This window comes from Phragmites australis, chromosome 11 (assembly GCF_958298935.1).
Source record: "Phragmites australis chromosome 11, lpPhrAust1.1, whole genome shotgun sequence".
Lineage (NCBI taxonomy): Eukaryota > Viridiplantae > Streptophyta > Magnoliopsida > Poales > Poaceae > Phragmites > Phragmites australis.
The window spans coordinates 20,640,544-20,654,238 of record NC_084931.1 but is presented as its reverse complement, the minus strand read 5'-3'; the positions used below and the strand labels follow the sequence as shown (position 1 = coordinate 20,654,238).

At 42.3% G+C, this 13,695-nt stretch overlaps 1 protein-coding gene across 1 annotated transcript; it reads left to right on the top strand.

The window, feature by feature from the left end:
- The first annotated feature begins 2,781 nt into the window (after positions 1-2,781).
- LOC133884706 (lichenase-2-like) lies at positions 2,782-7,206 on the top strand. Its single transcript, XM_062324218.1, has 2 exons — positions 2,782-2,972; positions 5,903-7,206. Exons 1-2 carry the CDS (start codon positions 2,900-2,902, stop codon positions 6,835-6,837), a joined length of 1,008 nt encoding a protein of 335 aa, XP_062180202.1. The 5' UTR covers positions 2,782-2,899; the 3' UTR covers positions 6,838-7,206.
- Positions 7,207-13,695: the final 6,489 nt, after the last annotated feature.

The following is a 13,695-nucleotide window of genomic DNA, read 5'->3' as shown; positions in this document are numbered from 1 at the left end:
CTAGCTGTATGGATCTTCAGTAACATATCAGGATCTGTGGAATTTTGTTTTCCAGTAGCATGAAAGTTCACCGATTTGTAGCTTTGTTTGTAGAAAACATGGGAAAGAAAATGTCACGAGAAACGACTTGTTAGAACTAACAAAGGCAAAAAGACAGGTCGGGAGACTAGTGACATTTTTGCAGAATGTGGAATCACAGTCCAACAAGAAGATAACCACCACTTCACGGGACCGCCAAAGCGTGAGGAGAATTCCAGCAAGCCAGCCAGCGTTACCACAGAAGCCTGTTGCTATCTTTCTGACAGGACAAGATGTGTCATTGCGTCCACATAAGCAAGACAAAGATGATATACTTATTAACGACAACCTTTCAAGCATATATACTAGGCTATAGTGCTATACTGACCCAAGTAATTCAACCATTTATTTGCACATTTGTCCTTGAGAAGGACGACAAGGAGTACTGCCTGACGCTAACGCACAACTGCTCTAAGATTTGCAGATCAGCGAGACTATGGGATCAAACCCATGTTTTTTCTTGGAAAAATCGAACTCATTTCGCTAACAGTTGGATATATAAACCTGCAGGATGTGTCGAACTTGTCGGAATTGCCACAGTTCCCACATTTCCGAACCGCATGAATTCGAAACAGGAAATTAATCAAATCAGGTCGAGTCGATGTAATTGCTTCCCACATTTCCACTACTGATGGATGATCAAAAAACAAAGAAAATGGCGCCACAATGCGCCGATTTATTTATGATCCGCCCCCACTACGATGGATACTTGATACGGATGGAACCAACACCTAAGCAGGGCACGATGAAACACGAATACATACATATCCGGAGGAATAGGAGCCATCGCACTATGCGGCAACGCTGACAGGACACGTTGCTCTCTTGCATCAACACAAGCAGGAAGATGTATGGATAAAGCGAACATTCCAGGTGGCCCTCCGTCCGACTCGGCAGCGCTCCCATCCAACCATGAGCCCCAGGATAGGACAAGGGGTGATTTGGTATCCACATAAGCAAAAAGCGAAAGATATGTACATTATTCTGGTCCGGGTTTGAGTCATGGCACCTCCTTAAGATAAATTAGGGGATGTATGCGCCTCCCATCTTTCATTTTTTTATACATTATTCAATTCGGCTACAAACTACTAATCTCTTTTGAAACTCAATAAATAATATCAATTTTTTTTTTTGTCATTTTTCCATATGCCAAACTACAACTCCATCTGTTCGTAAATGTATCATGTTTTGAACGTTGACACAATCTCCGATATGCAACTTTGACCATAACTTTTTATATAAAATGGTAACAAAAACTTGTAAAATTACTATATTATGAAAATATTTTGCACAACATATCAAATGATGAACAGAGGCAGTATATATATGTCAATTTTACCTGTTGCTCCAAATCCTAGGTACTCCAATGTGTTGGCAATCATTGAAATCAAATACTTCATATACCAAAATGATCTAGTTGTACCATTCATATAAATTAATTACTCTAATATACATGTACAAGAGTATATGGATCGGCTAGCTATGCTGTCATTCGTGCAAACTCATTTAGTACACCTACTATTATATATTCATTAGTAGCTAGTTATACTAGAAAGCAGTTGCACAACGGGACTCCACTGATAGCAACAGCATGTTCCACCCTATCCACAGGTCAGCTTAGCAATATAAAATTTTTAGCGGTTCGATGGGAGCAAGCAAGTTGGTTGATAAGGGCTGCAATAACATAAGAGAAAAATATGGTACACCAAGATCATAAACTTCAATAATCATATACGTTGTATTTGTGTCTTTGTGACTACATAGTTTCTCTATAGTTCCTCTTTATTCTTTAAAAGAACTATGAATTTATATGGCTTATGAAATTCAACTCTAATGAATCTCCTTTGAAAAAACATGCACCAACTTAACTGGAACTAGTTCTCCAAAAAAGGTGTATGGGCATATCGGAGTCCAAGGGACACCAACTATTTAATTAAAGTGGTGCAAATAATTCTGTGGTTCATGTGACAAAATATCAATTAGGTACACCAAATACACTAATATTGTCATCATTATAATTATGAATTTCTTACAACAGGTTTATAGGATCTATAAATGAAATGAAGTTAGAAATGTACTATTTGTACTATTTGATCATTGACGACATAGGAGAAAAAAAGGGTAGATGCTCCGAGGACGTTGGTCAAATTTTACCTTTATATATTTGATCGTGACTGTGGATGAAAATATCACCCTTCCTAAAGATAACAAAAGCATTGGTGTCAAAATCTTAGGTTCCTTGAGTAAACGAAAAACCTAGGTAAGTCATGTCGGTTTCTTCCACCATACAAAGATGTTGTAAAAAAACCGACACGTCGAATATTCCTTGAGTATGATATACATACTCACCGATCAGATTACGTTGGCAACACCATTACGACGCACCGCGTCCTCGCTCGTGTTGACCTAAAAACTTCCCTTTCATGGGACATCATTGTGCGCCTAAATTTGAACCCTCTATTTTCAAAAGTTGTTTGGTATGATGAATGACCCCATAGTCTCAAGTCACAACAACCTTGTGTGTACCGGATAACCTCTGTCTACCAGACATTGTGGGACGAGTGACGCCAGCAACGGCTACCCTTGTCTCGTCAATTGGAATAGGCTAAATTAACGTGGCTCGCTGCTGGAAACGTTGGGCCAAGGCCAACAAGTTGATTGGACCCAACTCTGTCTCCTCGGCATCTATATAAGAGGGGTTCAGCCAGCGGTTGTATCAGCGAAGAAACAAGCACCACAGAGAGGGAGAGGGGGTCTTCTTGGAGAGACGTGTGAGCATAGCCAGGAAAGATAGAGAGAGCTTGAGAGGATAGAGAGAGAAATGGCAAGGCAAGGTGTAGCCTCCATGTTCGCCATGGCATTGCTCCTCGGGGTCTTTGCCTCCGTCCCCCAAAGTGATTCTCTGTCCCTTTTACTCTCTCTCTCTCTCTCTCTCTCTCTATCTCTCTCTCGTTTATATTTTCAAAAAAGTAGTTTATATTTTAGATATGCATGCATGACACATTTACTCTCTCTCTCGTTTATATTTTCAAAAAAGTAGTTTATATTTTAGATATGCATGCATGACACATGTAGTGGAGTTTCCTCGTGGGGAAGAAGATAATAAATCAATTAGCTTTCGCTTCCATCAAGAGCTTAGTTAAACTAGCCATGACGTGAGGTATAGTAGATAGAACACGCATAGGCATAGTCACACACATCTCTCTCATCAACAACGTCATGCAAAGATAACTCGGTAGTCGTTACTACCGGCCGCCTTCTTTTGGTGCGTGTCACTTTCACTCTGCGTTTGTTCGGTCCATAGGTCGCACGATAACGTCTAAACGGCATCCATCTCATTCTCCATCAGTCATTCCTGCATCAATCAAACAGTAAATTGTGCATCAGTAACTTCCTTTAAAAAGTCACGGAACCTGAATTTTGACTGCTGGCACAACGATCAGTTCGTTGTTCTTTGCTTACAAGTTTCCTTTTTTTTTTTTGGGTCAAAGGTGTGTTTGTAGCTAGACACCAAAGTAGACTTTACGGGAGTATATGTATATGTATATATATATATATATATATATATATATATATATATATATATATATATATATATATATTAGCGGTAAATTTAATTTTCCACAGAACAAACGATCACAATTTTCCACTGGGAGTTAGTATCTTTTGGGAGTTAATTAATATCTTAATCAATGATATATGAAAAAGATGTTTATGGCTAGCTAGTATCTACTCTAAACCATAAAGTTGATGGAGAAATCATGCATGGAAGTTACTGTGGCAGGCCTGGCAGCAAGCGTGCGAACGAAGTCTGTCTTCGTTCGGTGAGCACGCACGCATGTCACTTCAGCTGCCTTCCTAACCATCTTTCTGAAACGATCAGTCAGAAAGTTATTCTACATAAAGAGTTAATTATCTTAGAGTAGTCGTCTCTGTCTTTGTATCTTTCACTCATCAGTGTCATGGTAACCTAGCTTTTCCCTCCCCATGCATGCAAAATTAGGGTCTCGATCGCCGTCTCAGTAGTCAGCCTAGACCAGTGGCCGGCTAATCGCTTCGATTGATTTTCTCTCCCCTTTTCAATCTGTCACTGTTGACGCGAGTCCTAGCTAGTAGCTACCACTACTCAAATTCCGATCAGACCGAGCCTCGCTCTGATGATTCGTTGTTGCCTGATGAAGTCGGTGCAACCACTCCGCTTAACCACCCGTCGCTCGCTGCCGTCTTTCTCGCCGCCATTGGTTCGCCAGCCGTCGTCGTCGCGTCCCTTGACGGCTTTTCAACGGCGATGCGTGATGTCGCACCGGCCGGCCGGCTGGCCCGAGTGCTCGTGCCCGGCAGATAAGGGTCCTCCAGGTTAGTTTGCTGTACATGCATGCGCGTACAGCAGCTGTTCCATTCGTCAAAGCTTAGCGTCTGGTACGACGTACTGGATGAATAATATTAATGGTGGTGTTGTGGCTGTAACAAACTCACTTGATGATGGATTAATGCATAGGATCGGCTGGCTCCATCAGGTGCAAATTAATCATTAGCTGGGAGCAGCCTTATCATTCGTGCCAGCCCAAGTACACACACATCTTGTTTAGTTTTCCTCGCCAAACAGGCATGCAGGAACTCTGCCGATTCAATAAGCGAATATAAATACATGTATGTGGACATCACAGCTACATATATACGTGCTGGGAAAAAATTGCAGGCGTACGTATATAGTTGCACGTTGAAGAGGAGGATCAACTGCATGTTACCGTTCTAGGATTGATTAGCTTGCGTTTAATACTAGTGACGCTTGTGGCACACGCGAGAGGAGATCGAGCTCGGCGGCTGGGTAGCTAACCGCTTTGGCGATCCACATCGCTCATACGTGGACTATCCAACGGTCGTGGTGCGGACGTCCGACCAAAAGAAAGCTGCTTTTATCCCCACATCCTCTTTCTCTCTGGTCCTCCCGCAAGCTACCATGTGTGGTTCTCTCTCTCTCTCTCTCTCTCTCTCTCTCTCTCTCTCTCCCTCTCTCTCTCTCTCTCTCTCTCGGCACTAAGCATATTCCTAATCCGTTTCCGAAGTTGACTAGTGGCGTGCAAGTACACACACTACAGATTATATATGTGTGTGTGCGCCAGTAAAATATTCTTGAGCAACTTTCAATAGAAAAAAAAAAGAACTATTTCACTAACTCTCATAGTCTTTTGGTCCCAACATATTTTTCACCAAAGCTAGCTTCAAAAGTTGAGGTAGAATTAGGATGTGCACTAAGCAAGGATTAGTGATCGAGCTCAAAGTTCCACTCCAGGTCAAAGTTTATCCCGTTGTTTAAGGTTGTCCCTGGCCACGAGCTAAGCCACTTGATTCTCACTTGTTTTCTTTTTCTTGCACGCAGCGACAACCCGGTCAAGGCTACCAAAATATTCCTCGTCACTGATCCGAGTGATCGCGTGCACTTGACACCAACTACTGACTGTAAAATTTAACAATTAGTTACATGTAACATCAACAAAGAGTCCAAAGAGAGAGAAGGAGAACGCAAAGTTGGATTCGCAAGTGTCCGTGCATGCACACAAACTTTCAGTTAAATGTCCCATTCTAGCTAGGGTTAAAAAATCGGCGCAATTCCTACGACACGTCAAAAGTCCGCATATGTATTTCTACATGCATCCGACCCTGCTCGCGACCTTGTTTTATGCACACATATTTCATTTCTTTTTCTTGGTACAGGACTTGTAGCTAGGTCACAGTAAAGCTAGTAATTAAAATTTTATCTGGGGCCGTGAAAAAAATTTATACTGTGTAGCGTACAGGATTAACGGAAGTTACATACGTGCAGGTGTTGAGGCCATCGGGGTGTGCTACGGCATGAGCGCCAATAACCTGCCGGCGGCGAGCACCGTCGTCGGCCTGTACAAGTCGAACGGCATCAACTCGATGCGGCTGTACGCGCCGGACCAGGGGGCGCTCCAGTCCGTGGGGGGCACGGGCATCAGCGTCATCGTGGGCGCGCCCAACGACGTGCTGTCCAACCTCGCCGCCAGCCCCGCCGCGGCCGCCTCCTGGGTCCGCAACAACATCCAGGCCTACCCAACCGTCTCCTTCCGCTACGTCTCTGTCGGCAACGAGGTGGCCGGCGGCGCGACGCAGAACCTGGCCCCGGCCATGGAGAACGTCCACTCCGCGCTGGCCGCGGCGGGGCTGGGCCACATCAAGGTGACCACGTCGGTGTCGCAGGCGATCCTCGGCGTGTTCAGCCCGCCCTCCGCCGCCGAGTTCACCGGCGAGGCGCAGGCGTTCATGGGCCCCGTCCTGCAGTTCCTGGCGCGCACCGGCGCCCCGCTCATGGCCAACATCTACCCCTACTTGGCCTATGCCTACAGCCCGGGTGCCATAGACAAGAACTACGCGCTTTTCACCGCGTCGGGCACCGTCGTGCAGGACGGAGCCTACGGATACCAGAACCTCTTCGACACGACCGTCGACGCCTTCTACTTTGCGATGGCCAGGCACGGCGGGTCCGGCGTGCCGGTGGTGGTCTCGGAGACCGGGTGGCCGTCCGGCGGCGGCATGGATGCGACGCCGGCGAACGCTAGGATATACAACCAGAACCTGATCAACCACGTCAGGCGCGGCACGCCGAGGCACCCGGGCGCCATCGAGACGTACGTCTTCTCCATGTTCAACGAGAACCAGAAGGAGAGCGGCGTGGAGCAGAACTGGGGGCTCTTCTACCCAAACATGCAGCACGTCTACCCCATCAGCTTCAACTGAGCCAAGCTGCCTGGCTCTACCCGTACGTACGTCCGTAAGTACGTATATGTGTACGTGTATGTAGATTACGTATTGTACGTGGCTTTCTTATGCGACCGCTGGGAGTAGCAAATGCTACTCTCAGATGCGTACGCCGTGAGGTTTATGTATACGATGTGGTGTAGTCACCGTGGAAGGGGAGACGCGTACGTATATACCGTAGGTAAATACGGTACAGAATTGATCTCCCTTCGTACCTAGTATAGAGAGGTCGATTGGAACAGATACAGATGTACGTACGTACCTAGGAGGTATCGTGTACGCACATCAATTGTAGCATATGTACATTAGGCACCGTATAAATTAATATATGGTCTGAGATATTCCTCACGTACTTCTTCTTCAGACGTTTCACTGTTACCGAACGTTGCATGCATGGTTCGGGTAAAATATAATGGACGTGCGTGCTCCGGTGCCGACGTGGAAGTACCGGAGGCCAGCCACGTGTATCGAACATGTGGCGCAGAGGTGGCAGACCGACGCGATCGACCCAGTCAGCGGCTGGAGCCGCTCCAAGCGAACGGCGTGGGCGCGATAGGCTCGCGTGCGCCGAGCGAAAGCGACGCGTGCCGGAAAGCGCCACTGTATCGGAGGAAGCAGACGATCCGGTCCATTCCAACGGCCACCGACCGTACGCGCCGTGTTCTGCTTGGATCTGGATCATCTGATTTCATCTCCTTTTGAAGGTATCGTGATTTCAGTTTAAGAGCCGTTCAATTTGTGATTGATGTTTAAGATTGAATCTTAATTTTTATTAAAAATTAATTAATTATTCAATAATTTTTTTAGTTTTGTAACTAGTTTAACGTTTTAATTATACAATACTTTTCGATTAATTATATAATATTTTCTGATTTAAAATGAAATCACTATGACTTGAAAAAAGATGAAGTCAGTGGATCCTGATCTGTTTTACTTCACCCGTAAGTATGTGGATATGCACATCTCGTCCACGCCGACTCATCTCCTGAATGCAGAACCGTATTGCCCCTTCTGTGCGCGCAGGGTTGCTTCTTTATCCTTTTTTTTTAATTGGTCGCAGAGGAGGTGATGGTCACACTACACACGTGCTCTGTTTTAGGACTCGAACCAGATGGACACAGATCATCTGCATTAATAACGATTAATATATATGAATCATTCTTTGCACAGTAAAATAAATCTATTGTTATAGTCCTCTGCATTATTTAATCACCCATTACTGTATAAACAGCATTATGCATTATGCAGCACTCTGATAATGTAGTGTTTCACCAACCGATCCCATCCATCCGTGAAACGAGTGAGAACTAATGCAGATAGCTATTTATCCTCTGCATTAGCTCTTCTACTGCAGAGGATTCATGTTCAACCAGATGGGCAAAGGAGACTAAGCGTCACTTTGTTGTTGTTGTGTTGTGGCGCAAACGGAATCTAGCTATTCAGGAGACTTTAATAATTACAGGTAGTAAGTATTTGCTGTCACGGCTCTACAAAATACTCTGAAATGGCCACTGCATTTAAAATTAGAAAGATGAGTGCTTTTGAGAAGCTGCCGCGTTGCTAATCAGAGCCTAAACATCTTTTCCATCATCATACCAGTTCTATATATAATACTTGTGGTCATGTGGACGAGTTGATACCGGTATACATACAAGATACCACTACACTAAACATGCCGGTTCTTAATAATTCATTCGAAGAGGCAACTTTAATTTTTTCATTTGCGAAAGAGAGACAACTTTAATTCGACAGGGCTACCAAACGATTTGACAGGATTCGTTATAAGGGTGTGGATGTCCGCATCATATTTTATCTACGTGGAGCTGTAACTAAAAGGATTGATGGCTGCACGATCAGCTTCAAGTGTAATCGTTTGTCCGATGTGGATGCAACCTGAATTATCTATCCAACAATATATATCAACTAGCAGTAAAGATATCTATATCATATTTTTATCTACGTGAATAAGAGTTATTACGAGAAAGAAAACACTTAGTTATTAACGTGTAGTTAGTCTATAACGTATTCCAAGATATATACAACATTTCAATATCCTATTACATGTGACTTATATTAAATTAGGAGGAAATAATGTAGGTAGTTCATTGAAAAAGTAATCTAAGTATGTTATCTATATGTATGGTATGGATAATTTTTATAGTTAGTAGTAGTTGGCTATATTATTATTGTTATAGTTGCTCTATTTGTTTCTTGCGGATTGGAGCTGGTGGTGCAATACTATAACTTATTATGTTTTAGGCTCACCTAACTACTGCTGCTGACGGAGTGGATGCCGCGCCACATTCGAATTGGTTGCGACGAGAAATGTTGTTGCCTGCCTGCTCCTGCTCTGAGCTGATCAGTACTTTGTGCTCTTGACTTTGGAAAAGCTCAAAGCTCTCACTTTCTCTGCGCAGTTGCAATCTCATCGGTTATGGATTTGACAAACTAATGGCCGCTGAAAAAGATCAATGGTTGTAACTGCAATCAAAGTTTGCACTTTCCTTGATGTATCATTGCGATCTCAACGGCTGTGAAAGTGACGAATGGAATTGAACGCCGAGTGGTTGTATTCAGAGCCTTTTTTTTTTTAGACAAGTTATATTCAAACCTAAATATGAACAATTTCTGTAAGCTCATGGGTCGAAAGAGAGAATTAGAAAATACTGAACATTGTTTTAACTCTTGGAATGGAGTATTAACGACCTAAGACTAACGACCACTTACAATATGTGATCGTCGGGTGCTATTCTGCATCTGTCTCGGTGCTACGCTCGCTACCCGACGATGAGATTAAATCCCGTCGCTATCCATCAGAGGCTTGTGGTCGCTAACCACGTTGGGCCCCCAAGGAATCGATCGGTTTTCAATTTCCACTGCAAAAGGAAAGACAAACCAAATTAGAGCGCCTCTTTCCTCCATGTGCTGGTTGCTTTGCTATGGTGGAGGGAGCCCCAAATTGTTGGTCGAATCCTGAAATTTCTTGTTGATTATCCATTGATTCGTTTTAGTTTCTCCCACAAATCATGCATATACATTTCTTCACATCCGACCCTACTACTATAGAAAGGGTCATTCCTATCTGTTGGTTCAGAAGCTGAACCAGTAGATCTAATATTGAGTCGTTAAGAACTCGCAGTTATAGCTATAAAATAGCAGTGATATATTATTGTCAGTTAATGTTACAAACCGATAGTGATAAGGTATTCTAAACCGACACTGATAAGGATTATCACTGCCGGTTTGAAAGCTCAACCGATAGATCAATGATTAACTCGTTATGAACCAACAGTGATAATTATTATTACTGCCGGTTTAGAATACAAAATGGTATGATCCCGACTTATCATTGTCGGTTCTTATTCCAAACCAATAGTGATACCGTCGGGATTACTACTATTTTGTATTCCAAATCGACAGTGATAAGGATCATCACTACCGGTTTGAAATACGAACTAGCAGTGATAATCCTTCTATAAATATCTCGGTTCTCCCTCACTATGCTTCCCATCTCACTCCACTCCAGAATATCGATCCTGACGCGTAGTAGTGGTCGAAGTGATGTGATGATCATTATTGTCACTTCGACTATCGCTACCTCTCAGGCCTGTCTTTCCCTTCTCCCCATCTCCTTCCCTTGGGCCCATCACCATTCTCTCCACTGTACCCATCGCCTACTATGGCCACGTCGCCCCATCTCGCCATCTCCACTCAGGCCCCATCACCTACCACGGCCGCACCTTCCCGTCTCGCCATTTCCCCTCGGGCCCGTCGCCTACCGCGGTCGTGCCTCATCATCTCGCCATCTCCCCTTGGGCCCGTCGCCTACCGCCACCATGCCACCCGGTCTCCCCATCTCGCCATCTTCGAGAAACAAATCTTTGTGTCTCTACTTCGGTTTGTTTACATTTGAGTTCTTGCTCAATATTTATGCATATTGCTCGATCTACTCGTTTGTGTGTTTTTGATTGTAGATTCTCCGTGGATCTACTTGTAATCATAAATTAGAACACATGATTTTATTTGGTTTCAGCTAGAACTCTTTAGGTGCTGTTTAATTTCAGTTTCGAGCTCATTTTTGTACAGAACCTGGAGGTTCCGAAACTGTACAACCCGGAGTATCCGGATTAACCCGGATACTCTGGTGAACAGTGTTTTAGCTTTTTTCAATTAATATTTTCTTGCATATCTTTTGCTGGAATTGAATAATTTTTGTTACCTTAGGATTGTAACTTTCACACTTATTTAGAGTGATTGTGCACTAGTTAATCCTATCATATTTAGGTTTTTATTTGTGAAAAATTTGTTAGTTTATTTTTCACTGTAAGTTTAGATCAACAGTAAAAGGGGACAAATTTTTGCAAAAATACCTATTCACCCCCTCTAGGCGACATCATTGTCATTTCAATTGGTATTAGAGCCAAGTCTCTTTTTTGGGCTTTACCGCCTAGAGAGTAAAGATATCGACTAGCGGATTAGTGCACATAAAGCCACTCCTATTAGATGATTCATATTACTTTGATTGGAGTACTCGCATGCTTAATATCTTTAGGGCCATGAGTCCCTATATAGAGCGAGTTGTAGATGTGAGTATTTGTCCTCCTATGATAATCTCCTATTATTTAAAGAGGAAGAGAAATGCATACATCTCAATGCTCAAGTCACTAATATTTTATTTAATGCTTTGAGTATAGATGTGGTTGAATCCATCTTGCCGCTTGAAGATGCTCATCTTATTTGGGCAACTCTTAAAGAAAGATATGATAAACCCAAATATAATGAAGAAGAACTTCTTCCGGAGACGCCATTTGAGGATTACTCTACTTCATCATCACACCATGAAGAGCACCAAATGAATGTCTCATTTGTCCAAGAGGATGTCACTCCGTCATCCACTTCACCAACATTTAACAACGAGCAAGGTAATAAAATGGTGAGTATGATAAGTGAGTGTCCAATCCCTATTTTGGATTTTAACAACACTTGCAATGAGATTTCTATTTCTAGTAGTGTTGTTAACCCTTGCATATCATCTAGTGTAAAAATACCCATTTATCATGATGATATAGTTAATTATCCTCATTGTAATGAATCTATTTTCATTAGTACTTGTGAGACTAACTTTTTGAAGAAAATAGAAGTCTATGAGAGACAAAGGCTAGGTGGAGAAGCATCTACCTCTTCAAGATGCTCATCTCCTCACACCGATTCTCCATTATGCCTTATGGCAAAAGGTAAAAAGAGAGCGGTAAGTGAGGTTAGTAATGCTAATGCTAGTTCTAGTGCTAGTGATAGTGATGAGCTCGGGTTTGATATTTTGAGCAAAAAGGATATGCCTAAAATGATCAAACTCATGCACATAATACAAGGCTATGAGGAAAGCCTAGAGAGGCAAGAGAAATTCCTCATTGGGAAAATAGAAGAGTTTAAGGTCTTAAATGTGAAACATAAAAAACTTCAAGAATCTCATAATTCTTTATCTAATCTTTATAGGGATCTTAAAGTTAAGCATATTTCTTTGATTGATAAATTAGATGCTATGCTTCTAGTGGATTTAGAAAAATCATGTCCTAATTGCTATATTTTATCTAAAGATAAATCCACTATTTCTCCTATTGATAATATTTATGCTACTAACTCTAATTCTTATGTAGCATCTTTGGAGAAAGAAAATATTGAGCTAAAGGCTCAACTTGAAGAGCTCACGAGCAAGCATGTGGCTTTGCAAGAAAATCATGATGAGCTTGTGTACTCTTATAAAAATCTTGTAGACTCACATGTCATGCTAGAAATAGCTAATGAGGTTATGGTAACAACGGTAAAATCCTACCGACCTTATATGTACAAATGCACATGCTCACTAGTTCATATTGAATTGCCATGTGCTAACCCTTGTTGCTCTCAAGGAAATATTTTTCCGAGCACTACATATGACTTGTATCATGTAGGTAAAAATAAGAAGCACAAGGATCATGAACTTGAAGTAAAATCCAACAAAAAGAACAAATCCAACAATGCCAAGATCAAGGGGCAAAAATAAAAGAAGAACAAGGCTTTCATCACTTGCTTCAAGTCAAGAAGGAGGGTCACCATGTGAGAGATTGCTCCTTGAAGAAAGAAGAGAAGGACATGAGTAAGAGCTAAGATAAGAAGATGGCTCATGTCATGTGCTTCAAGTGCTCAAGCATGGGACACTATGCCTCTATGTGTTCCAACAAGGTTGATGATAAGACCACGCTTCCAAAGAAGAAAACAAGAAGAAGCAAGAGGAAGTGCTATGGATGCAATAAGAAGGGACATGAAATTGCATTATGCCCCTACATGAAGAATGAAGGCCTTATGTCATCAAGGAAGAGGCTCACCGGCAAGGAAGCAAGCAAGAAGTAAGATGAGAAGACATCTTGCAAGGATATACACTGCATTTGCTACACTTATCGGGCCATGGGATATTTTGGTAAAAAATATTCTAAAGGTAACATTCCTAAGTCTAACTCTTCCAATAATGATCAATATTTGCTTAGGAATGCTAAGAGTGGTACTTGTATTGCTAAGGTGATTAGTTCACCTCATATTAATGTAAGGGTCATTTGGATGCCTAAGTCTCTCGTAACTAATCTTAAAGGACCCAACATAGTTTGGGTATCACAAAGTGCCTAATTTGCTAAATAGGTATTTGGAGATGCATTGAAGACTTGACTCACTTGAGAAGAATTTTCTTGCACATCTCATATCAAGTCTCCTTTCAAGCTATATTTCTTATCTTTTATGGAAAGGACGCCAAGTATAAAGATTATTGATTTATTTCAATCTTCAATGACATCTCGGTAACAAGTATCT